Below are 25,808 nucleotides of genomic sequence, written 5' to 3' on the forward strand. Positions count from 1 at the left end.
ATCCTATATTAGAGTATTGCAAAAATGCAAAAACTAGGCACCTTATTTCAATCCAACTCATTAACCGGTCATCTCAAACTCCAAGCAAGATTTATTCTCACCTAAACCCATGTAACTCGATCTCATTTTTTGAATCTTCCTAACCCCCACTTTGCTCCTAAGCTAGCTTTCTCTCTCTTTTTTTGGGGTGGTGGACATAGATCATAATGCAATTCCTTTTCACATTTCTCACGTTATTTTTATTTTATTTTTTTTCACTTTTTTTTTTATTTTTTATTTTTAAATTTTTTGGATAACAAGGAAATGTGCGTACATACATTTTCACCAAGTAGATGTGATACCACACTAATGTACATGCAAATTCAGAAGTGCTTGCTTTTTAATGTAACAGTTGACACGTCAGCTTTTTACTATAACATTTGAGAGTACACACTTACAAATATAAAAGAGAGTTTATATAACATTTTTCAATTCCAAATACTTGAAACAAATATCCGGTAAATCGTAAGTAAATATAATTTTTTTACACCCCGAAAGATATTATCCGGGAGTTTTTGACACTCAAAAATTGAGGAAATAAATATAGAGAAATAAATGGATTCTGCCCAACAATATATAAAATGCGTCAAACATATAACTATCAATAAATATACAAAACAATATATTACATATCCGCATTAACAAATAAACACCATATTTTTGTTGCTTTATTTATTTAGGTCTGGAGAATGCATGATTAACCATGGATGTACAATAACTCTACTGAAAATGGGCTGTTTAGAAGCGAGGAGGCCCACCATGCGGGCCGCCAGGGCCCCCTGGCGGTCCACCAAACACTGGTCCGCAGCAGCTCTCTATGATGCAGCAGCAGCAAAGGAAATAGAAACTGCCAAGTGCCAACAAAACATGAATTGGGTTAACAAAACCAGATGTTTGCAATTTACTTAGAAATCTACGAATTCTCTCTTTTACATTTTTGAGTAATTATTTTTTTAATGCGATGGTTTTTTAATCCATTTGTTTACTCTCTTTCTGCAATTACCATGTTAGAGTGTAAACAATTGGGAGTGTAAGAGAGGGAATTCGTATAAAATTTCTCATGAATGATAATTCATAATCATTACAAACTATTTGGTGTACTTCAGCCAGCAGCAGCAAAGGAAAATGTTTGGTATACTACAACGTTTACTGCAATATTCTTACAAACCAACATAATAATTCATAATTGGTAAAATGATTAAGCAAAAAATCAAACTTATCAATTTACTTGTCGATCATACACTCTTAATCATTTTACTAATTATGAATTATCACGTCAATTTATAAGAAGATTATAGTAAAAACTATAGTATCCTTGATAGCACTGATACACTATTAGTGAGTTACACAATAAGATTGGGTGGTTGTGAGCCTAATTCATAATTTTTCCTGCCATAAAGCTTTATATTCTTTAAGTGGTTTTGTTGTTTGTTTTTTTCCTTAGAAGGGGGTGTACTTCTTTTTTCAACTCATCTCTCTTTCACTCTCTGGGCGGACATATTAAAAAAAAAAAAAAAAAATTCACCCCATCCCAATCCCATCTACAATACAGCAATCATCCCATTTAGAAGACAAAGTTTCTATCTCGTACATAGACATTAAAAATCCAGAAATATAAACATAATAACATTAGAATCAAAGGACAATATCACTGATTTTGGTCATGTTAGTATTAAGCTGGAGACATGTTACTCACCATGAAGATACAAGCCGGCATATACCACCACAGAGAAAATCACAGCAACCACACAGCCCTGGATGCCCAGGCGGCCCTCCCGGCGGCGGTCCCCAACCCGGCATCTTTCTTTCCTTCTCTGTTTTTCAATTTTAGGAATTTTAGATGGGTACATGCATTTATGGAACTTCAAAAGGAAAGGTAGTGAGCTCAATGGCTTAGGATTCTTGACTTTCTAGCACCCTCTTGGACTTGCAAGCAAAAGGATAAGGATACACCGAGTACCGTCTACTTTTGTTTACCAAATATTCAAAAGTTCACATGTGTGCCTGCTTTTACATTGACTTTGTTATTCACTGTGGGCACAAAACACATATCGATCTGGCTGTTTCCACTAAAACAAATTTTTGGATTCAATCTTGAGGTTAATATTAGTTGAAAAATGTTTAAGGTATTACGGTTTTTACTACCGTCTTCGTGGAGTCTATATGTTATTTACCACGTTAGTTACAAGTTAGATTTAACGGGTAAATTTAATTATTTAGTTACTAATATAGTAAGTGTCATGTAGACTGTCATGTGAGTTTGTATTTGACTTGTCAGTTTAATTAGTTAGTAGTTGTCGTGATAAATGTTGTGTGGACTGCTATCTGAGTTTGTATGAAGATGCAGTAAAAACTACAACGCTCGTATATATCTGAACCCACAGAACATTAGAACTGCGCAATATGCATGTAATTTCTAAATTTGATAGTTATAATATTTTGTGCATATCTTAATGCATGATTGATAAAATTTGGCTTACATTCGAGAAAATTATGTATTTTTTGTCATTTTAAAAAGGGGATAAGCGTTTACGAAAGGGATTCTTTGTTTTGTCAATAAGTTTAAACTATTCAAACGGGTTTAGTTTGGGTCAATCCAACATGAATTATTTATTAAATAGATTATATGGATTGTATTGTGTCACTCACTCATTTAAATGTCACCTAACACGCTAACACAAACTTACCTACCCTTAAAAAAATATCTTTCTCTTTATTTCTTGGCTCTAAGTGAAGAGAGGATTATATGGCCACAAAATATATAGAAAACAGTAGCACACTGAAATGACATAAGTGGCTGGAGATTGCAATTACCTTGAAAATAAAGGTAGCACACTGAAAATGGCCTTGACATCACATGATCAGTGTTTTGTTTTATTCTGTGTCTTTTCCAAAGGAAGGGTCTAGGTGGTCGCCAAGAGATAGTTTTTTAGTGACATCAAGGTCAAACAATGACCTGTTTTTGTTCCCAATTTGTTCCTAGTGTTGACACAAATATAATTGTTATCTTAATCTTTGGTAGGTATATGTATGTCGGTCATGCAATGTTGTATTGTTGAATTTGATTCATAAAAGAAGACGTAGGCCTTAAGACAATTAGATGTGGTTGATGTAAATGTCTAACACTGAACTAACTCAAAATTTATCATATCTTTTTTCTCCTTTTGTTTCCGCTTTCCTCTCCCTATCTTACTATTCCTAAAAAATCTCATCATCTCATTTCAAGATTTTACACTCTCAGGATAAGCGGGTATTATTATTTTTACTGTAAGTTTTTTACAGACTGACATGATAGTTCATGTAGCGCTTATTATGCCAATAGCTACGTGATAATCTATATAACGATTACAATGTTTACATTACCAATCGAACTAATTCCATTAGAAGTTAATTGTTCCATATTTTTTGGTGGCATTCAAGCTCCATTTTAGTAATTTTACACCCATTGACAATACCATTGCTTTGAACATATTTCCAAAATAAGTGCCAAACACCAACCATTTATTCAGTTTAATTAGACTCCAACTAAACTCAAACCTAACCGATGCCGGCATAGCTTTTCTCACATTCCCAAACACCACCCATGACAATGCAGGAATATTGAAGACTAGCTATCAAAACATCAAACGATAAAATCACATAACAAGCTTTTTTTATTTCTGTATTCTCTCATAAAAATTACACCATGTTTCGGAAGTTAGCGGATGATCAGAACCGGGGTGGCCCACCCGGGCCACCCGGGCCACCAGGCCCACCAAACATCGGTCCACAGCAGCTCTCTAGGATGCAGCAGCAGCACAGCACATATAAACTGTCATAAAAATAAAAAAATAAAAAAATAATCATGAGTTTCGTCACATTAGAGAAAAAAAAAAATATATATATATATATATATATATTAAAAAAAAAGAAAAAACTGACCAGGATGATACAAGGCGGCATATACCACCACAGAGGAAATCAAGGCAACCAAATGGGCCGGGCGGGCCTGGAGGCCCCGGTGGCGGTCCCCAAGGCGGAGGCATCGCTGTCTTTCTCTTTTGAAATATGCACAAGCTTGCAATGTAGTAGATGGAAATGAACTAAACATGCATACAGTGTAGGCCTCTTTATATAGACCTTCGAAAGAGAGAGAATTTTATTTTATTTTTTTTTTTTTTTTTGTGGGATAAATTAAGAAAGCTTAATGGTTAAGAAATTAAAAGTACATATTCCGAGGGTTTCTTGGATACTTGGATCAACTTTTCTTTTAACCTAATATTCAAAACCTAACGTTCAAAGCTTCAAAATTAGACCTAACATTCACCCGGGGGAGTTTCAAAGACTTTGGAGATTTTTCGTTGCTTTAAAATGGGCAGGTGTCGGTCCAATTTGAATCAATTAATTATGCCACATGCACCCTTATACGTGACCCTCACAATTAATGATGCATTTCACTCATCACGTCGTGGCGTGGGTGGACCGACCTTTATGATCAAGCAATGGATAAGTTAATTACAACATGGATAAATTCTTATAAGTAAATATAAACACTTGTCTAAATATTGAAATTTTGCAAAACTTCACTCTTTAGATTTATATTTGGACAACTGTCTTGTATCTAGTTTAAAATCTTTGTTCTTTGGGGCCGTGTTAACTTGCTGTTGAAGTAAGAGTCTTACTCGAATTATGCGGAGGAGCACGCTTTGCACACGTCTAAAGTTTGCCCGACACACTACAAAAAACTGTCCTTTTAGTGATGTGGCACAATAGTTCATGAGTTGTTGCCACGTCACCATATTGTGACGTGTTGATTGTCGACACATTAGTATAAATTTATACTAACGTGTCATTTTCCACATGTCACCATTTGGTGACGTGTTGAAAATGTCACGTTACCATGTGGTAACGTGTCATAATGTTACTAAAATTGAAATAGTTACGACCAATTTTTTAACCCGTCAAATACGTTACTAAACTTTAGTAACATGTTAACACCATAAACACGTTACTAATGGTTCGTGACAAAAAAAATAGATTCTTGTAGTGACAGGAATAGGTATACAAAGTGACTATACTTTGTAGGATTTTTATCATGAAAAAAAAATTGGACAGGTGGCTTCTTAAATAGGTGGGAAGACAGTCCTGACGGGCATCTAACAAATGAAGCTGTATCGATCGAGAGCATTCATGTTGAAATTGTAGTGGGTGAGACATTTATTTTCGTTCCCACAATATGTTTAATGAGCCCAAAAGGATTAATGTACATTTAATTTTTGAAGGCCTAGCTCGTATAGAAAGGAAGGGTAGATAGAATTCGGGAATTCAATAAGTGGAAACAAATTAAAACTAGTCTTTAGGTAACCCACATGCATGATGCATGTACGTTTGAGTCAATATTGACTCTCACTAATTATATATATGTACAGTGGGATTTCCATCTCCGCCGTGAGGGAAGGAGCCTCCTCCCCTGCATGAGAGTCCTGGGACCTAGGAGGGAGACCCTCGCTTAAGAGTTCGAGACTCCTTCCTATCATGCATCTTCCTCATCTCCCATTCATCGCCGCCGGCCCCTTACTTGCCCCTACCCTTTCCCCTCCTTCCCGTTGTTTATTAGTGTTTTGAAAAAAAGTTTATATACCCTATTTAAACCATTATTAGATTGTTAATGTCTCTCTAAACTTTGGATTTTGTTTTTTTTTTTTTTTGACATGTTCACACAGGAGGAAGATTCGAACTAGTGACCTTTGTTTTATTAGGCGTGGTCCCAGCTGATTGAACTACTTCTTGAGGACAAACTTTGGATTATTAATATCCAACAAATGACAAAAATGTCTTTAATAAAAAGATAATAATTTTTTTTTTTTTAAAAAAAAGGTTGACCCATGACATTGCTATGAGTTACAAGATCCATGGCATTATCGTGGGTTTTCAATTATATTTTCTCAAATTTAAAGGTGGGAGTATGTGGACTTTTTTTCATTTTTCTACTTATTTTCTCTCACACGGCTAGATCTGTTGGCCTCTACTTCCTCACATTTGCACTAAAACATCATCTTAATTTCTCTCATGACACGTCCTCAAGAGGTAGCTCAATCAGCTGAGACCACGCCTAATGAAGCAGAGGTTACTAGTTCGAATCATCCTTCCTCCTTTTATGTGGACATGTCAAAAAAAAAAAAATTCCCTCATGACACCATCCACGTGCCACTCCGTATAGCACTTGGAATCCATGCGCCGTTGTTGGCACAAGTATGTCTCACACAACTCAAATTTATTGTTCGAAGTCTGTCTCCATTGTCCACGCACTCTTCCACCTTGGCTCTCCCCGACCCCACTCCATTCCTCACACCATCTCTTCTTGGCGCGTGAACCTCATGCGCCACCTTCAACACGTACACCAGAAGAGGGAGAGATCTAACCAGCTCATGTACACATTCTTCCTTTATCCCCTTCCAATAGTTGCCCCCATGCATGATTGCTCCTAGAGGCCCATCATCGCAGATAATGATGGGTTTAGGTAGCCTCCTCTAGCCCTCTTACGTATGACATGTTAAAGTATATTTGAATGACCTTAAAGTTAAGAATTTGATGAAGATTAATGAAGATTAGATTAGCTTAATTGATTTTATTATAATTTGATCACCCTAAATTAGGAGATTTGATTAAGATTGCATTTATCTGTGGACGTAGTTCATAGACCGAACCATGTAAAAATATTTTGTCTCTACTCTATTTTAGTTCCGCTATTTATTTATTTTTCTATTTTATTATGAATTTCTTCATATATAACATGTATGAATGGCATTTGTAATTTTGTCGCTTCTAAAATATTGAGTGTAGAAAAATATTAATGGTGAACTTATAGTATCCAATTGTTACAAATAATGTCCAACCATGCACTGCTGTAACGGTTCTTTGAGGAAACTCGAGCCTCTTAACAACGAAAGTTGTTAATAGAAAATTTCTTGATTATTTTGTTAGCATTAATTCTCTGATCTTTAAATAGACTTACAATAAGCCGAGATAGATAACACCCCCAACTAATGATTAATTAGTAACCTTAAAATGATAAAAACTAATATTAAAATAGCCATTCAACCTTAGTAAATGAAAGAATAATACTATTTAGTAGATTCTTAATTATACACTTTGGATGATTTAGCAGTCAAAATCAACCTTTACATTTACAAATTCCCTTTTACTTTTATAAACCATCTTGTTTTCGACCGAATGCCTATGAATTCTTAAAAATATAAAACAAAAACTATTAAACAAAAGTAAAGCAAATAAAAAAATAAAAGGGGTGGCTCCACTTTGCTAAAATGGGGTGACTAGGAGTGGCGGGAGTCATCTCGCATGGCCGGTCTGAAGTGGAAAAACCACCTCTTGGTCATTGGGGTGGTTTGGCCAAACCACCCCAAAAAGGCAAAATAAAAACAAAAAAATTTTGGGTTTGATTTTTGGTGGTGGCCCTACTGGGCCAAACGGTTAGAGGCCTTCCTTCGTTCTCTCTTATCCTCCACAAAACCAAACCATCTCAACCACTTCCTCGTCCAAAGCTGTTTTCCAACACTTTGAGCCATCGAACTGAGTTTGATTCAAACTCTGTTAATGGCACTACTAAGCCCACAGTTGCAGAAATTCCTCCTGACAAAGCTCCACTACAGCAGCTCCAGCTTGAAGCCACCCAAGAAATCTACTTGTACCACCAAAACAAAAAGCCGATGCTGCTCGGCTATTGCTGTTGATGCACCGTCATCACTGACAGGTGTTGCCAGTGTTCGTTGGGGGTCGACAACCCGGCAGGGTCCCCGGCCCTTATGGAGGATGATGTCGTTGTCCGGTCCGGTGGCCTTGATGGGTTCTCGTTTGCTGCAGTGTTTGTTTTATAATATTTAATTTTTAATGATTTGTTGATTCTATTTTTTTTTTTAAAAAAAAAACCTATTAAGTAGATGGAGCCCACAATTATTCCCAGTACCGCATAGCTGGGGTAGTGCAAACTACCGTTGTGAACCAAACGGTGCAGTTTTGAACTACCGCATAGCTGCTGCGGTAGTGCAAACTAACTACCGCATAGAAGCCGAATCTATTGTCACTAGACTTTCAAAAACCCGTTCATGGTAAAATTGATGCTGGCCAATAAATGCAACACCCATGGGTGATGGGTCCGACGGCTACGATCAAGTCAATTCATACAAATGTCAAACATCCATCGATGAAGAGACATTGTTAACTGGCACACAAAAAACCAGACATCAATCTCTTTCAAGAATACAAGTCCTTTTGCTCCAAAGCTGTCATTATTTTTACATAATAGATAGCTGTAAAATTAATAAGATAGCAGTAGCACGTAGTATGGTAGGAACTGGGAAGCAGATGATTCATGGAGGAGGTGGGCCACCTGGGCCGGGGGGTCCGGGAGGCCCAGGTGGGCCCAATGGACCTCCGAAGCAATCTCGTAGCAACCAGCAGCAGCATATGAAGTTCAGGCTACAGCCGAACATGCACCCAAATAAAATGAAAGCAATTAAAATCAGGATTAGTAAACTAATTATAAAAACTTGATATTAAATCAACATACCAAGAACCAATCATGTCAAAAAAGCCACAGAAGAAAGGTCCTGGTGCACCAGGACCAGGTGGGCCCCATCCACCCGGTCCGGGGGGTCCTCCCGGTCCCGGTCCCGGTCCTCCTGGGCCCATTACTAGCTAGCTCTCTGTGATCTCCGGCCACCAAAACAAGGAGCTCTCTCACAACCTTAGAGGTTGTCTTTGCACAATGTGCACAACAATAGCAAAAGTTTGTAATGGCTCTCTGGGGACTTGTACAGGCCGAGGGTTTATGGGGGTTTATAGAGGGAATTGCTTAAGCTAGAAGCATGCATGCATCTATCTACTCACATTTATACCAAATCAAGCAGCTATCCACCAATCAAATCTAACAGTACTTTGCACCTACTCTTCTCCTCAAGCTGCCAGTCAAAGCTAGACTCTTTTCCCTTTGAAAAGTCCCATTTTTATCATTATCATGCTAAAATAATGTGCATGCCCATGCATTTTCCTTGGCACACAAGGATGAATTTCGATCTGGGTCACAATGTTGGTCTCTAGAACAATCTGTGCTGCCACATGATGCCATCAAAGCACTATTTTGAGACAGTGCTTTATTTACCATTGCAAATAGTAACAATCTTTTTCTTTTTAGCCGAAAGTAACTTATGCCTCCTCATCTCCATAGACTCTAGCTGAAAGCTAACTGCAGTCAGATTATTCTCTGCAAAAGAGCCCCCAGCTCAACACGGATATTTCATATTTGGTTGTAAATAAACTACAGACTTTTTGGAGGGTAAGTGAAGTCTTAAGAAAGCATAATGAAGGCAATATTAGTTTTTTAAGAATTCTGTGTTGAATAGGGAAATAGAGTGTTTTCTTAGAAGGGTTTTAAGAATTCTGTGTTGAATAGGGTTCTTTGTTTTGTGTGAGTTATTTTCAGGTGGCGGACAATTAATTTATAGCCACTCCTATGGGTAGTTGAACACTTCCTTAAAGGCAAAGGGGTGGTCGGTCACCCTCACCAATTCTCCTGGAGTGGTCATGACCCACCTCAATGAATCAAATATGGTGGTCGGAGTCACCTCCTTGTGGTGGTTAGGGGTGGCACCGACTATCAGACTTAGTGATTTTGTGGAGATTTTTTGTATTGGAGTGCTAAGTTCTGCCACATGGACATACAGGAAGCATTACTCATTACAAATTTAGGTAACATGCAAGCAATGACTACGTAATATCTTTTTCTTTTTCTTTTTCTTTTTTTTTATTTTTTTTATTTTTTTTATGTAAATATGTAATCGATGCTAAGAAGTTAGAACAGTGAGTCTAACCGAAAAAAAATTTCAAAAAAAGATGAAAAAAATTGTAAATTTAGATCTAAGCAACAAATTGTTTTCAAAGACATCAATAAAATATTTGTTTTCCAAATCTCCTACTTCCATAGGTAAGGTGCCGGTTAATGAGGTTTTTTTTTTTTTGATAAGTTGAGTACTAGAAATTGGGAAGAAAGAACAGTTTTGGTCCTGTCTCATGCTTTCTTCATTTTAAATTTTTCTGTGTGAACTCATTTAAGGGTTTAGGATTAAGGTTTCAAAGGTTAAAGCAACTATTCCAAGCATAGTAATATAGAAAAAATGCTTAAAATATTACAACTTTTACTACGAAGTCATTTACAAACTAATGTAATAATCTATTTCGGAATTTGCTCAGTTTTTCTTTTCTTGTATTATGTTGCTTGCTTCTTCTCTTTTTTCCTTTTACAAATATCGGAGGGCAAGATAAGCATTGATATAGACAAAGTATATGGCGAAGATCAAAAGGTGCTGAAAGCATTTGATGAACTTCAGAAAACCCACATCTGCCTCAAAACATGATATAGATAGACAATTTGGACAAACAATTTCTGATTGCATTGTAAAGAGAAAAAATATAAGTAAATACAAGAAAAACACCTAAGAGGAATAATGAAATGCTTTGAAACATTTATTCAAAAGAGGTCAAAATCTTCCATTGGAAGTAGTGTTGAGGAGGAAATGTGGTTTACAACTTGTGTGGAGCTCTGGCGACAAAAAGATGCCTCATACCACGGTATATGTGTCAAACAAGATGGTCCCTGTTTCAAGTAAAACTCATTTCTGTACAAGAAAATCAGCCAAGATCATAGGAACCCTTCACAGAATGGCTGCCAACCCGAGAGTATCCCCATCATCAGATCTGGTTTCTGGAACATTTACCAAATTGCGAGTCCTCACTGAAAGTTGGGAGTGCAACAGGTTAGTAAAATATAGTATTGAATGTGAAAAATACAACAAATAAATGTCTCTTAATGATGGAAGGATTTTTTTTAGTAAATTTAGACTCAACTTCCCAACTTCATAGAATATTCCCATTTCAATTCATTTTCTTCAGTAGAATACATAATATTTGATGAAAGAGTAATGCTACACATGCTCTTTGGTGCGACTTAAAAAATTACCATTAAATTTGTGACAGATCACTATTGAATTTTGATCAAATGGTGATTTTAAAAGCCGCGCCAGATAGTGTGGAAATGAGAGTGTAGGAGTAGATTTGTGTGTAGCATTTCTCTTGATAAAAATACTTGTCCAATACAGGAAGAATAATGTCTATGATTATTTAACTGAGGAGCAACAGGTATCTGTAGCATTCCTCAGCCTCTTTGTAATGGAGTTTCATTTAGAACATTTCTCGGTTTCCGTGCTTCACCATTTCATGATCCATGATCCCTAATCCTTAAGGAACTCAAGTCTAATACAAAAGCAATCATCAATAATAGCGCAGATTCTACAGCATAATTAAAACAGCTTAAGAATCACTCAGAAGCCAAAATGCTCTCGCATGTGCAAAAAGATAATAACAAAGTCAGAACGCTTACATGAAACATTTGTAATAACATTTGCACTTTTCTGAGCAGCTAGTGCTTTTAACTTGTTTCCAGTAGCTAATAAGAGCAAGCTCTTCATGTGCTGCTTCTGTTCCTTAGGACTAGATGTCTTCATCAAAGCTTCTTCAAAAGCAGCCAAATCATGGGGTTTGATGCAAGGGAGTGAAAGCAAAACCTGGGAAAAACTCAATACATTTTTCCATTAATAACTTATTTGATACTCCTTTAATCAAAGTATACTCGCTTGTAAATGTCATACACGAAGACATTAAAACAAAATGTAGGTATCACAACTAACCTGCCTGGGAGCTGGATCTCTATCGCAGAGAAAAACAAATATTTCACGACACAGAGCAACCAGATCTGCACTGGTAATAGCATTTGACTCGAGGGCCAACCCTTGGATAATTGCGGAAAATAGATCTCTAGAAACAAATTCTCGAAGTTCCACGTTATTCGTTGATACAGAGAGGATAACCACAGCAGAACAAAAGGAAGAAACTTTTGTCACGGCTTCACCATCTGTCCGTGTGAAAGTTTCTAAACATATCTGCAAGGCAGGAAGGGCTAGACCTTTGTGCATCAAAAGAAAACTGCAAATGAATTACAAAGTTTTGGACAAAATTAGAGTTTGTTGGAGTAAAGATTGTTTTACCATTAGATTAAAAAAAAAGAAAAAAGAAAAAAAGGAACAAATATACAAAATCAAGATAATTCCACAAACAAATCAAACTTACAGACCAAAACAGAAATCATAGGGATGTAAAAGCAATCGCAGAAAACAAGAGACAAAGCTCTAGAAAATAATGCAAATCCACATACCCAACCATAGAGCTTGATGCAAATGCATCCAAATCTTTGAGAGAAGACATATCAACACGGATAATATGCCCAGACTGTTCTAAAGAAGGAAGACCAGCATTTAGCGGTGGCCAAGCTATAGCGGAGAGGAGTGAACATATTTCACGAGTTAGATCTCGAAGTAGCTTTTCTTCCATTACTTCCACTTTTAAGTCTGACCCAGCAACTATTCCATGGATGTCTGGAACCTTTGCTCTACCTTCATGCAGAAGACCGGACCATGAGCAGCTGAGAGCCTGCTGAGAGTAGTGAAATAATGGGTGCAGAAGTTTTTCCAGCCAGATGTCCCACATATCAGAAGGGCAACATTTAACCAAAGGAATCAAAACTGAATGAACAAGCTGCCTTATATGCCTGAACTCCATCGACTGTATATTCTCCACTAAGGCTAGTGCAACAGAATCTATATCCAAACCCTTGAAAAATGAATCCCCAATGGTTGTTGACAACCCTAATACATTGTACCTAGGAGAATAAAAGACACATCAGTACCAAAAAGGAAATAGTTCACATCAACTAGAAAAACAAATAGTACATGACAAAACTAGCTTAAAAATAAGTTTAAGATTGCACCCTGGGGGGGGGGGGGGGAGGGAGGAGGAGAGTAAAACTTTGATCCATAAAAAAAATAAAATAAAAAAGAAGAAGAAAGCTAGTGACAAAATTCCACATGCAGTCAAGAGAGGAACACTAAATGAAACCAACACATATTTTGGGATTGATAAATGAAATTTAATTAGGAAAGCTATAGACTTATTCACTCCGCCAATCACTAACATAAATATTCAGTAGTAATTTCAGCAAGAAATTTGTAACATAATAGTTATAAAGACGTACTATTCCAAAGTAAATAACTTACGGTGACAAAGCCATCACTACCTAAACTAAGTGCAGCTAATGAGAAGCCATTCAAAAATGTTCATGGAAACTTTACTTATGACTTCGAATATGCCTCTTACTTGATTAATGAGATGAAGCTAAAAGTTGCACCAAATAACACTAATTGAATGAAGAAAAATACTTGGGTATGTAAAGTTTTTACACATTCTTCTAGGGCTGTAATTGAGCAGAGTATTGGCTATTCAAAATCAGCTCAAAAAACATATACATAGGCTCAAGCTTGGCTTGAACTCGAATCGAGCTTTAGGAACATGTTCGACCTCCACTCAATAGAAATCAACCAAGTTCGAGCTCAGCTCGTTTAATTAAACAAGCCGAACTCAAGCTCATTTCCAATTTTTTTTACAAGGAAAATTAACATTAATTCTATGCCATAAAATTGCTAAGCTGAACATGCGAACACTATAAAATTTCTATTATATATTATTCTACAACGTGTGTGCGTGTGTTAATATAGCAGTATCATGTTATTATATACATATAAGTATACATGCATATATATATGTATTACACATGAATCTGTACATCCGTTTTATTTTAGTGTATATGTACAAACTCATAGTTATGTATTATGTTAGTATTTTGCTATTAAGTTAATATTTTAATGTGTGCCAACACACACATATGTGTATACATACACAAGCTTGAGCCGAGTCAAATTTATATGAGCATTGTTCGTGAGCTTAAACCGTGCTGAACCAAGTTTATCCAAGTTCGGCTCATTCAATTAATATTTGAGCAATAATATGTTCAAGTTCGACTTGTTTATTAAACAAACCAAATCAGGTTGAGATTATATGAGCCATGCTCAAGCTATTCATGAACAGCTCAGTTCATTTACAGTCGTACATTCTCCCTGTTTCATGATTCTACAGCAGCAAAACCTGTAGCAGAATTTAAATCTAAGACAAATTTCCCAAGCATATCTTTCGTTTATTAAATTTTTTTGGTGGAACTTCTATCTTCATCTCGTTGATCAGACAAGAAGCAAATGCATAGTCTCTGATAAACTAGCTCTGAACACCTTGAGAAAATATTTTTCAGTACTTCAGATTTAAAATCAATGTTGGCTCAGTTGCCAAATTTGTAAGAACTCCCCTGCCACCACAAGTATTCTACTGCCTAACTATACCTCAGTGAGATGCAAATACTGTTATCCATGATAGATTGAGCAAGCCATTTAAGACTTGCAGTTAATTTTCAATAGTTTTATTACATTAACAATAGGTAGATTCAATAGATAATATAATAATTTACTTTCTCTGCGTCTGACACCGGGAATCATATAGCAGTTTGAAGCTAGAAATTTAATTCAAACAAACTTGTCAGCTTGTTTACTCCTTTTTTTTTCTTAAATTGGAACATGGTTTCTATTGAAACAACTAATACATTTGCCAATTGGTTGAACTTCCATTCTCTTTTGTACTTATCTTTATACCTTTTTTTCTCAATTTCTTTATCTTCTAATGTGGTTGTGTTTGATGAAAAGGCCACAAAAAGGAGAGGGGAAAAGGAAATAGTATAAAGATACATTAAAAAAAAAAAAAACAACTTTGAGTTATTCAAAACCAACCCAAAGGCATACATACATACCCACTGTCTCTGATACCTTTCAGCCAGTTGCGTATATCAGACTCGTTTGGCTCCGCATTTCCTTCCTTACCCATGTCAAAGTGAGATCCATCTGTGAAAGTTAAGGCACCCTTTGATAATTTAGGATTCCCTTCCCCTAGGAGACTGAATAACTCAGCATCAGTAATTGTCATTGAAGCTTTCACCTCTCCAGGTAAGATTTGAGATATGGATGGAGACCAAAGGGAATGTATAGCGCGAAGCAGCTGCGGAAAAACAAGGACATGCTGCAATTATTACTATCTTAAACTTTAAGAAAAGATATGTCAAAAAATCATATGGTCCTAGAAGTTTTGTCACATTTAAAGAGCAAAACTAATGAGAATATTCAACATGGCCATATTTTTGGGAGTGGCAAGCATACTTTTAAAAGAGGAGGTAGCATCCATGACAGATGAGAAGCCATGGGGTGCAAAGGAGTAGAGCCAGATGTCAAGTTGTTTTGTAAATTCAACTGGGCTTTTCTAAATCCACTCCTCTTAAGTGCCTTCTCAAAGAATGTCAGAGTGTGGAAAATTGACCACATGGTTGGTGTCTCAGAGCACAAGCGAACCAGACCTAGTGGTTCAGACAAATAATTATTTTGCCACTCCAGCTGCGTCCATTGTTGGCTCAAGGGTTCTAGTAACCATGCCAAAACTTCTTGCTGCTGTTGAATCCTGCAACAATTACAGAAGCTTGCAATAAAAAGGAACACAAGCGAAATCCGAAACATGAACACAGAGACATCCTTCTAAGCAAGTAATTACCCAGCAGCAGAAGCCATTACAAGAAATGCTTCCCCTAGAAGATTATGTTCACCCCGAAGCAAACAACCTTCTCTTTGCATATATGCCATGGTGTCAGCTATACCCTTTATAAAGAAAACATTACAAGGTGAATTAAAAGAAAGATGTATAAGGGGTAAGCTTTTAGGTTCCTTTATTCAGGCATGTATGGTTATAAAATAAATTTTCCTCACATGCTTAGCAGGCATCTTAACTCTAAGTATATATTTGTATTTATATATATATATATAGTCAAGCATGCACAAGCTGCCTATGAGGTAGTACTTGAGTTGAAGTACATTTATTTTTTCTCAGCAGTGTTCACAGCTTCTCAAGCTGTGGAAATCACAGGTTCTCACAATTTTTATCACATTGAGAAAGTACAATAGAGAACAGGTTGATATGGCGTCCAAAGGCTTTGTAGAGTTCTTTTGAGAGCAATCAATGGCAATCCCAAGAAGCCCTTGCACTTCTGATTTTACATTTTGTGAAAAAACCTTTCACAATTCCAGCAAAACTTCCGGAGCTGTTTCATTAATTTTAGTTTTAGATTTAACTAGGCCTCAACTGGGTATCATTCATATTTTGGTTGTCAATGATCCACCAGATTGCATAGCAATTGGTCATTTGGCCCTGCATTACCCACTAATTTACATCTGGTTCCAATAAAAAGCCTTATATGTGATCACAAATGCGTACATTAAGTTCCATGTTTTAGTTTGAACCCTCTGGAGTTGGCTTACAATTTAACTCATGGACAAAAGAAGTCACCTTCATATGAGGCAGAATACTTTTGCCAGCAGCTTTGGCTATTCTAATAAATGATGTACAAATCTGCAACCTTGCATGTCGTGCACTACTTGTAGAAGGATCCTGCCAAGCAAACATGGTTTTGAATTGCATGCCTTGATTGTCTTTACATGAATTAAAATGGAAATGAAGACTAAAATTTGAAGAGAACCTTAACAACAAAAGGAAGTGAGTTTAGGAGCTCAAATAGCTTATTGATGACACCACCAACTGCATCCGGGAAGTACTTCAGAAAGGGACCCAATGCATCTAAGTAGTGCCCAAGTGCTTGCACAAGTGCTGGCTCGGTCCATTTCAAAGCAAGAAGTTGCTGGAGCAAATCTTCAGGTCAAGTAACAAAAGTTTTTAAGGAGTCTAAAATAAAAATCTAAAAAATTCTAATAAGATACAAGAAGTTGCTAACAAACCTTCAAATATTCTACACAGTGCAAGATGAACTTCAGAACTACCCCCGCCAAATTCATTTGATCCATCAAAAACTGCATTCACAACATTTTCTAAAGCCAATTGCATACTTTCCATCACGGCCAAGTCCTGAAATTTGGAAAAGCATGTGCATACCAGAAGACTGTCATTTCTAATATAAAAATGAAGTGATGTTGGAGATCTGGCAACTCCAGAGAGAGTAAATTTTTTGATGAGTAACTCCAGAGAGAGTAATCATAAAAACAAGAGTCTGTAACCAAACCTGAGCAGGCATTTGAGAAAGCGAGAGGTGTTTGATGATTGTAATAATTCTTTCAGAAACTTTAGCACTGGCTATAAGGGGCTTGTAAGAAGCAACAAACCTGATTAACTCTGACTGCATTAAGAGATCATGAATCAGTAGACAAAACCCCAGAAAAAACAGACAAGAAAAGGAAAACCCTAACAACTTTATGCCAACAATGTTAACACCTTAACCTCCCTTAGGAAAAGAAAAAAACTATTTGAAAAGAGATATCATCCCAATCCAAGACCACTCTGTTGACTTGATCATAAAACCAAATTACCATGTTAGGATATTGCATTGGATGAAAATTACCAGATTTCCAGATTATGAGTTAACTGTGACCTAAGAGAGACCATGGACAACTTTTAAATCCCAACTCATAATACACTAGGTTCATGATAGAATGCATGCTGTAATAAGTTGTATGATTCTAGAAGAATACTTATATGAGGTGTCCAGAATAGGTATCCTAGTACCAGCTTGCATTCTCAGGAATATTCCTCACTCTATTGTCATCATTTCTCCTATATTATGGAATGAATAGTAGAGGGCTGAATATATATATATATATATATAAACAGGTCCTCCTTTCATACATTTTCTTCCATTTTTCCATCATGATTAACATGGCATCAAAGCCTGCGATTTGAATATTCCCTTCCTTCTTGTAAATCAATTCTTTGCAGTTTTCCTTCTCTCAAATAAGGATAATCATGGGTTGGTTATGGAATAGCTCTATTCAGTTATGGTTCTGGGCTTCCTAGCTAATTGGGCCACCCAAGTTATTTGGCCCATGGGTTTTCGTGTGTTTCAGCATTGTTTTTTTAATTGGGCTTCTTCTCTCCGTTGGTTCCGTGTTGTAAGGTTGATTGGATCAGGCAAGGTTGGTTTGGGTTTCAGTTGATTGGTTTGGATCGGCCCTCTTTCATTGGACCCAAATCAGGTTTGACCTAGGATCCTAGTGGCCGGTTCACTCCATTTTGCAAAGAAATAGCTTGAAAGGAAAGCAGTCTGTAACTGTAGCAGGTTATAAACAAGAAAAAGAAAAGTATCATAATGCAAAATGTGAAAAACAAAGACATCTTAGATCCTAGACATGTGATACATACCAGCCTCCAACGATACTGGCCAAAATCACCCCTGCCTTCAAAATCATCACTCCACAACTCCAATGCCCCCAGGGTATGTTCAGTTCCAGGAAGAACCTTTTCCCTCTTTAGCATGCGCTGGAAAGATATATCCAGAATTGCACTACAAATATCATCATTCACAAAATCTAAGATCTTTCTCTTTTCACTATCAGCCTGTCCAGAACCAGTGCTTAGACTACTAACAGCCGAACTGTCCCCAGCTGAATGTGCAACAACCTTTGGCTTTGACATCAAGTCTCTCATTAGTGCCTAAAAGGGAAGCAAGCATAAAAAATATTCAAAGATAGCTAGCTGCTAGCTGAGCTTTATTATGGACACCTTAAAAAAATTATTGGTAAAATACTACATACCAGCCAAAAGAGCAGGGATTGAAAATGAAGAACTAGCTTAAAGTGTTGAAAAAACCCCAGCATCTGAAAAGAATAAGAAATGGGTTATACAGTAATTGAACAACTCAGTTTACGCTCATAAAAATGAATAGTTTACACAGGATGAGAAATCATTCGGATTCTAAACAGAAATATAAAAATCTATAGTTCAACAATTTTGATTTTAAACTAGCTCTTGCAGATGAAAAGCAGTGCAAGTCAAATCCAGATCACATAAGTTATTTAAATCAAGAAACAGGGAATATATCTCTTTTTTTATAACAAGCTCCATGCTTCCATAAGAGATATAAGGACAAGATATAAGAAGAACTCAAAGCCACCGAGATGCCCATATAATGTCTAGATGAAAAGCAAAGCATCGAACTAAGAATAGTAAAGATCTGAAATTCTCACCCTATAAGAAATGACTGATACAGGTTCTATTGAATAATTTTTTTAGCGAAAGAACCTTTAGTATACCCACTTGTGCCATGCAAACCATGTGGATGGACCAAAATAGGCAGACCACCTGTAGATTGGCCATTCAGGCTCAGTTGAGGCGACCTCAAGCACACCCTTAGAAGAAATCATTGCCGAGGTCTCAGCTGGCCCACAGAAAGCCCACAAGCCTGGCCTGACCTCGGCCCATTCTGACTGAATTTGGACTGGCTCATCTAGTAGAATTTTTTTTTTTAATCTATATTAGCACCCAACAACTACACTCACTTAATTTTGGTTTACCTCAGACCTTTAAAATCAAAACTCAATAGCCTGAGGATTTGTCCACTTCTGACTTTTTGGTTAAAAAGGCAGCGCCAGTGCATAAAGTATGAAGGTATCTCTATACTCCAGGCTGCGTCGAGCTTAGCTCAGCCAAAACTTGGATTTAGGTCCTAAAGTTTGACCAAGCTCAGCTCAGATAGAATTCAAAAGCTCAATGCAATTCAGACTGAGAACCTATGTTTTCCGGAGGCAGTTTTGTTGTCGGACTCTAAGCTGGTGAGCCCTTCTGTTCTTGAGGCTTTCTCTATCCCTTTTGCGGTGGATAATCCGGTACGCCCTCTGAGTAAGGATAGGGAGGTTTCTTTTTCGGGGGCGGCGGATCCTGTCCTTTCTCCGGCGACGGAGGAATCTCTTGCTGCTGATTGGATCCCCTCTTCAGCTAAAGGCTTGATCAGACGGGGGTTCTTTGGGGCTGCCGATGTTGGGTCTGGGTCTTCGTCTGCTGTCCGGCAGACCTCTCCGGTGTGTACTCCTGCTTATCCGGTGGTGGCCTCTCTCTCTCAGGCGGAGGTTCCTGTTTTTCCGGTGAGTATTTCTCCCTCTGTCTCCAAGTCTCAGCTGGGGTACTCCCGAGGGTGAAGGTAGAGGTTGCTAAGTAGTTGCACAAGAACGAGGAGATGATAGCCGAGTTGGTGGTTGATACTCCTGTTGTCGTCGTTTCTGCACCTAAGGTTAAGGGGATGAGGGAGCTCAAAAATCTGGATTGCTCTATTTCTCCGGTGAAGTTCCAGCATCGACGGGGGCTGTTTGGGTCTAAAAATGTTTTCTCCTTCCCCCCTGAGATGGACGTGTCCTCGAAGGGGTTTGTGGTGGGTGTTGTCTCGTCGAAAGGTGAGATAGATCCTCAGGAATGGTGGCAAGAGAGAGCTGTTGAACTTAGAAAGTTCAATCAACTCTGGCTTGGCCAGCAGGACTGCCCGGGGTAGGATGGACAACATTTCTTCAGGGGCATTCGTGTTGGTTATCTATTGTAGGTGTTGTTTGGGTTTTGGGTATTCCTTGTGAGCTTGGCGCTCTCTTTTTATACTCCCTATGTAATTGTGATGTGCCCTTTTGGGTTTTTGATATATACATTTATTGACCTATCAAAAAAAAATGTAGCTATGTTTTGAAAGGTCAAGACATGGCATTTACAAGTGCATTGGAGTTCCTGCAACATGAAAACTCCATTACTTGTTCATTCATATAATTACGATCCCTCAAACCAAGGCTGCAGAGAGAAGAGACCAAACTGAGAAAAATGATGCCAACCTAGTTCAAGTGCTGCCAATAGCTTCACACAAGTGACCAATGAATAATGAGATTAATTAGATGCTGACAAGCTATCTGTATGGTGTGAAATTAAGGGAAAGGTTATAGGAGCTAGGGCTTATCAATGAGCAAGCATCAGATGTTAATGCTAAGTTTCAGTGCAGACTCATCCTCAACAAGTTAAATTTTGGTAACTCGCAAAGTTAGTTTGTGATAATGCCTTACCATGTGAAGCTGAGTAGAACTAAATAACGCTAATTGGCAATGAAAACTCTAATGATACATGTTGCAAGATGATATTAGAGTCTAATTACCTGTTGTAAATAAAGGGGAAGAAGGGTGCTATCGCCAGCAATAGACATCAAGTTCGAAGAACCCAAAGACACCATACTCTCACATATATATTCCGCAAACTCAAATTCACTTTCATCAATAACTCCAGCACTAGAGCTTGATCTGTGCAAAAATTCTCTAGAGACATTCATCAAGATCTGAAAGATATTACTCATTGCAGAATTGAATTCAGAAGCAGAGTCATCAATAGGTCTCTTCCTGCAAGTCCCAATTCAGAGTAGCACAATAGTTCATGGAAAAGCCTCACCACGGAAAATGTTTGCTTGTCTTTAACAACAAACAAAATTGAAAATGCAATTGAGAAAACTATAGTGCATACCTTGGCGAGACAAGTTTGAAAAACTCACAAGCATGAAGACGAAAGTCAGGAGAAGAAAGTAAGAAACCACACCTGTCGTGTGAGTGAGAAAGAGGGGGAGGGAGTGAGAGAGTGAGATACCAGTACAACCATCTCAAATCCAACCATGTCAAACTGCAAAGAAGGATATCATACCCATGAATTATGCCATATTTAGCAAGATCAGGCAATGGAGCCCATTCTGCATATGCATTAACAGCATTTAAAGTATTTATTGTTGTGGCTGCATGCTGTTTTGCAACATCCATTTCTTGATTACCAGCTGCACGCACTGCAGCTCCGAAGTGCCTTTCAAGTAACTGCATCAAGAATTAAGGCATTACAAAACTGAAAGGATAAATGACTTCTACTGAAGATAAGGACCAAGGCATACGGTGTATAATAAAGGCAAAATTTCAGGCAAAGATTGAGTAAGCCCTCGCAACAACAGCCTACGTCGATCTCCTGTGTAGTACATTCAAACCAGGGTAAGAGAGAAATAAAGAAACACCACTCCAGACGAGAAAGTGACATGCAAGCGCATTAACATATAAACCCCCCCCCCCCCCCCCCGGGGGAACACACACACACAAAAAAAAGACAGTGAAGAACGCCTAAGGGCAATCCATGATAACCTTCCAAATCTTCATTGTGAACCATAATATCTTCAGGAAGCCACCTCAGCATCATTGAAACCAACTCAGCCTAACATAAAAGAAAAGAATCAACATAATACCTCATGCATATATTAAAATAAAAATGTAATCATGCAAGACCATAGTTGCAAGCAGAAAATGGATTTACTTGTGCAGGACCCTTGCTGGACAGGGAAAAAAGAGACGGGAGCAGTTCTTGCCACAAAACTAAGCCTTCTCTTCTAACTATCTGTCACACATCATAAGATGAGCACTAGAACTGCAAATGATAAGATTATCAGCAGCATTAAACATAAGTCAAGACCAGTGTGGTGTGGTGTAAACCTCAGCAACAAGAGCGGCTGTCTGACTTTTCAAAGCCCATTCCTCACAAGGATTTGCAATCTCAGACATCAAATCAACAGCAACATTTGCAAAATTCCTACGTTCTGTAGAGCTTAATTCCTCCCACCGCAGTCGTACCAAATGCTGCAGAAAGATGCATATGTTATAGCCACATCTTTTAGACCAGTGAAAATGGAAATCATCATAGCGTTAGCTAGGTAATGTAGGTGTGAAAAGGGCAACCCACAGATTCTACTATGGGGCTACCAAAAAATAGTCTAGTAAATATCTTACAATCTAACACATTCACATCAATCAAGATCTAGGTAATTTAACAGCAAATTGTTATATCGTTTTAAATTCTTCCTCTATGTGGTTTTGCCGCACTTGACAGATTAATAATTTATCCAAGAAGCACTCTTTTTTTGTGACTGGATTATTTTAATTTAAAATTTATTTGCCACCATTTTCGAAATCTTGCAAAAAAAAAAACTGCAAATATGTAGCATTTACTTAAACTAATTCCTGTTCACAGGGCAACAGATAAATAAAACTATCAACCCACCCACTAGCATGCCAGCTTGTAGGAATGTGCCAAAATGTAATGAGATTTACTTTAACGTATTAAGAAATGTCTTTCACTATAAACATTCCAGTGCCACTCGCTTCAAGGCATCTAAATTCCTAATAAATCCAACTAAGTACACTTACCAATCACTCACCTGAATCCCAGTACCATTTACTTTAGCACTTGAATAGGACATTTTAGTGTAGCTGTTTATAATACAATTTGTATTTAGGTGGTTTGTAAATCCCCTTTGGATACAAGAGGCATATGAAGTTGAAATACTATTGAAGGATATGGAGGATGCACTTTAGAGACTAGGCAGTATAACAAATAAAATGACAGTTTTGCCTAACAGAGCATTTTCCATCGAGGAACTGAAAATCAAGCATCAATTCCCCCACATCAATATCTTCAGACACAGAAGGGTCAGCTTTCTACAAAGTCAATTCCACCTCATCCGGCAGTGCCCGCGCCTACATGTTTATTTTATTTTGGCACTTTTGGATAAGGAGAAACTGATGAGAAGCATATGTCAGTGAAGTTTCAGAGAGTTTTGCCAAAAAGCTTTCTCTCTGCAGTCAAGTGAAAAGAAATTTTCTTTTTTTGTCTCCATTTGTAGGGATTCATTTCTTTAACTTGTAACTCTCTTTCTTTAGCATTATACACTGTGCCTATGCATGAACATGTTGCCCTTCCTCTTTTTTGTGGAGTTTTTACTACTCATTCTGAGCAGAAACGCCCCCTCCAATATATCATGAGAGAAAACCAGGAGTGCAGGACACAAGTTGCAGTTAATGAGTTACATGTAGACAGAATATGAGGCCAAAATTCTACCCACCTAGATCATCCACAGCATATAACCTAAAGCATTCCTACATAAAAGAAATTATAACACAATCATGCTGTACAAAATGCATTTCTCTCTAGATAAGATGACAACAGACCATATCACCAAAACACCAAAAAGCATAAAGAAACTTCTCCAAAAAGTATATGCACCTGCAACATTTTAAATGCATGCAACCGAATTTCAGAAGACCAATCCTTTCTGACTAGAAGGAAGGATGTGTTTGCCAAAACCCGTACATCTCCTGTTTTGATCTGCATATATTAAGTGGAATGTAGTTATCAACCAAAACAAAATATAAACAGGAAATTGGAGCGCCTATTACATAGAAGTAACAAAATTGCATAAATTATAATGCTAGTGACTGAACTGATTTATAGGGATGTTAATCCACTGAATTTACTCAAGGGAAAAAGAAATAATACAGTCACAAGCCTCATCTGGTAAACTTTTTCCACTACCAAGAATTTAAAGCAGACTTGATAATTTGTAAAAGTTAGAGACACCATGAATATGCTTCTGATAAAAGATAATCAAATAACGTCTTGATCTGTCGAAAAATAAGCAATTCAAAAGTTCACCCCCTTCAAATGAAACCACATAAACAGTTTTGGTGCAACTTAACCAAATTACTAACGGCATACAAAATCAAAAACCTTCAAAAAACATTGAAGTTCAGAAATTTGGTACTTCTAAATACTAAAACCAGAGCAGGCAATCAACTCTTTTGACACCCAAAAGCCCAAAACCAGGGGAAAGAAAACATAAGAAGTTCACATTTCACGTCTTTTAAACACAAAGACCCATTCCAACCTTGTAAAACGAAATCAAACTTTCAAATTTAATTGACAGAAAAACCAACAAAAAAATGGATATAAAGCCTATGGAAACATTAAAGTTACACAAATTTACCACTTCCAAATACTAAAAACCTTAGCATCAATAAAATTTACTCAAACCCAAAAGCCCAAAACCCTATAAAAGCACAAAGGATCACAAATTTACAGCTTTCAAACACAAAGCAGTAATACCCATATAGTGAAACTCATCTTAGTTGACCCAAACAACCCCCCCCCCCCCCCCCCCCCCACACCAAAAAAAAAATTCACAAGATGCTACTGCATATAGATAATTGAATATATCAGAGAATAACATGCATAGGAAGATAAATTGATATACAGAGAGCGCGCGCGCGCGCGCTAGAGAGAGAGAGAGAGAGGGAGTACAGATTCTAAGAAAGAAACGGCTGCTTTGCGAGCGTCGGGAGGGGAGGTCCAGTCGAGGGCTGCAGCTATGGCTCGGGCCACATTGTTGGCTGTATTGGTGCTACTGTCCTCCATGGCTACTGGGTTCTACTCCGTATCGAGTACGGGATTTTCAAAGGTTTTCTTGGGCTTCAAGGAGAAAATGAACAGTGATAGACAAATGTATGCGGTTGGAGTGGTAGAGAAGTAAAGAGGACTCGAGAAAAAGCCACCATTTTCAAGTCTCAGGTTTTTACTTCCTTCTCATGCGCAAAAGCAATATTCTTTTTATTTTTTAAATTTCTTTTAATGTGTGTCAAGAAAGAGGATGGGGAAAGATGTTTTCCTTCAGGTTTTTATTATTATTATTATTATTATTTCCTTTTCAATTCAGGAAAAGGGAAAAGAAGTGTTTACACGAAGTTAATTAACTCTTGTTCACCTTTTATAGGTATTTGCCCTCCATTGGCTCGGGGGATTGAATTGATTATAGAAATGATTTATTAGTGAAGAAGGAAGGATATTATCTTGACTGATTAATAGATTAAACTTAAAACAACAAGTTGAAAAAAACAAATTGATTAAAAAATTAAAAAGTATAAATAATAAAATAAGATGAATATTATACTTACTCCCATTTTTTTACATAATTTTTTTATACTTATAAATAACTTTTAAAACTACCATTGAATTAAAATTCAATAAATAAACAATTCAACAAACCGCAAGTATATATTTCAAACAAGATTAAAGGGTTTATGAGG

At 37.2% G+C, this 25,808-nt stretch overlaps 1 protein-coding gene and 2 long non-coding RNA genes across 4 annotated transcripts; all 3 read right to left on the minus strand.

Moving 5' to 3' along the window:
* Positions 1-614: 614 nt before the first annotated feature.
* Positions 615-2,043, minus strand: LOC132168710 (uncharacterized). Its single transcript, XR_009438917.2, has 2 exons — positions 1,736-2,043; positions 615-886 (listed from the first exon to the last, which is right to left on the minus strand). It is a non-coding gene; the product is annotated as an uncharacterized LOC132168710 (long non-coding RNA).
* Positions 2,044-3,669: 1,626 nt separating this feature from the next.
* LOC132172183 (uncharacterized) lies at positions 3,670-4,175 on the minus strand. Its single transcript, XR_009439127.2, has 2 exons — positions 3,961-4,175; positions 3,670-3,850 (listed from the first exon to the last, which is right to left on the minus strand). It is a non-coding gene; the product is annotated as an uncharacterized LOC132172183 (long non-coding RNA).
* Positions 4,176-10,532: 6,357 nt separating this feature from the next.
* Positions 10,533-25,315, minus strand: LOC132170906 (ARM repeat superfamily protein). 2 transcript variants are annotated; one of them, XM_059582060.2, is made up of 22 exons: positions 25,027-25,315; positions 23,953-24,054; positions 22,386-22,529; positions 22,210-22,290; positions 22,041-22,110; positions 21,800-21,870; positions 21,562-21,725; positions 21,388-21,459; positions 21,029-21,266; positions 18,663-18,725; positions 18,271-18,561; positions 17,138-17,251; positions 16,857-16,983; positions 16,601-16,770; positions 16,411-16,512; positions 15,622-15,725; positions 15,237-15,531; positions 14,834-15,078; positions 12,302-12,805; positions 11,778-12,072; positions 11,471-11,654; positions 10,533-10,825 (listed from the first exon to the last, which is right to left on the minus strand). In XM_059582060.2, the coding sequence occupies exons 1-22, from the start codon at positions 25,138-25,140 to the stop codon at positions 10,746-10,748; spliced, it is 3,630 nt and encodes a 1,209-aa protein (XP_059438043.2). In that variant the 5' UTR covers positions 25,141-25,315; the 3' UTR covers positions 10,533-10,745. The 2 variants fall into 2 exon arrangements, with proteins under 2 accessions (XP_059438043.2, XP_088375443.1); XM_088519317.1 differs by lacking the exons at positions 21,800-21,870; positions 22,386-22,529; positions 23,953-24,054; positions 25,027-25,315 and having other exon boundaries at positions 22,210-22,286.
* Between the last annotated feature and the right edge of the window lie 493 nt (positions 25,316-25,808).

Source organism: Corylus avellana, chromosome 1, assembly GCF_965113065.1.
Source record: "Corylus avellana chromosome 1, dhCorAvel1.hap1.2, whole genome shotgun sequence".
In the NCBI taxonomy this organism is placed as follows: Eukaryota; Viridiplantae; Streptophyta; class Magnoliopsida; order Fagales; family Betulaceae; genus Corylus; species Corylus avellana.